At 59.8% G+C, this 763-nt stretch overlaps 1 protein-coding gene across 1 annotated transcript in view; it reads left to right on the top strand.

The window, feature by feature from the left end:
• The window catches only part of ETH_00038445 (PPR repeat-containing protein, putative), a gene marked incomplete at both ends in the record, with an annotated part of 2,336 nt that overhangs the window by 556 nt on the left and 1,017 nt on the right, over positions 1-763 (top strand). Inside the window, one exon of the mRNA XM_013375669.1 lies at positions 18-762. Coding sequence (XP_013231123.1) covers positions 18-762 — 745 coding nt within the window. The remainder of the gene's footprint in view (positions 1-17; position 763) is intronic.

Consider the following 763-nt stretch of genomic DNA (forward strand, 5'->3'; position numbering starts at 1 on the left):
GAACTGTTACGCCTCAGCAGCAGCAGCGGCAGCAGCAGAAGTCTCTGCGGGCTCTATTTTTGAAGAAGACACGGGAGAGCCCTTGGAGGCTCTCGACGCAGCAACCACAGCAGCAGCAGCAGCCCCAGCAGCAGCAGCAGCAGCGGCAGCAGGACCTGCTGCGTTTGTGTCCAAAGCAACAAACAGCAAAAAGAAAGCTATTTGGGAGCTGCCGCAGAAGCAAAAGGAGACAGCAGCAGAAACGGAGACAGCTGGCCGCACTCTCCTTTATTTGGAGCCCCCCGCAGCTGCTGCTGCTGCTGACTCAGCAGCAGCAACAGCAGCAGCAGCAACAGCAGCAACTCAGCCAGACGGCACGGAGCAACAGCAGCAGCAGCAGGAAGTATTTGAGTGGCCCCCTGACAAAATGTCTCCCAAAGCTGCTGCCGCTGCTGCAGCGCGTCGCCAGTGGAGCAGCAAATCGCAGGAGCAGCAGCAGCAGCAGCAGCAGCAGAAGCGGCTGGTGGACTTGTGGGCGAATAGAGCAGCAGCAGATTTGTCCTTCACTGCCCCACCTGCAGCAAGAAAGAAGTTGGAGCCAAGCAGACTCATGCAGCAGGTAATGAACATCAAGCCCCAGCAGCAGCAGCAGCAGCAGCAGCAACAGCAGCAGCGTGAGGAACCGGTTGGAGGGAAGTCTCCCGCGGAGGAAGGAGAGCAGCAGCAGGTCGTTTCCCCCGGAGCAGCAGCAGCAGCAGCAGCAGCTGCAGGGGGGAGCTGGTGG

Source organism: Eimeria tenella, genomic scaffold (genome assembly GCF_000499545.2).
Source record: "Eimeria tenella Houghton genomic scaffold, Eth_scaff2959, whole genome shotgun sequence".
NCBI lineage: Eukaryota > Apicomplexa > Conoidasida > Eucoccidiorida > Eimeriidae > Eimeria > Eimeria tenella.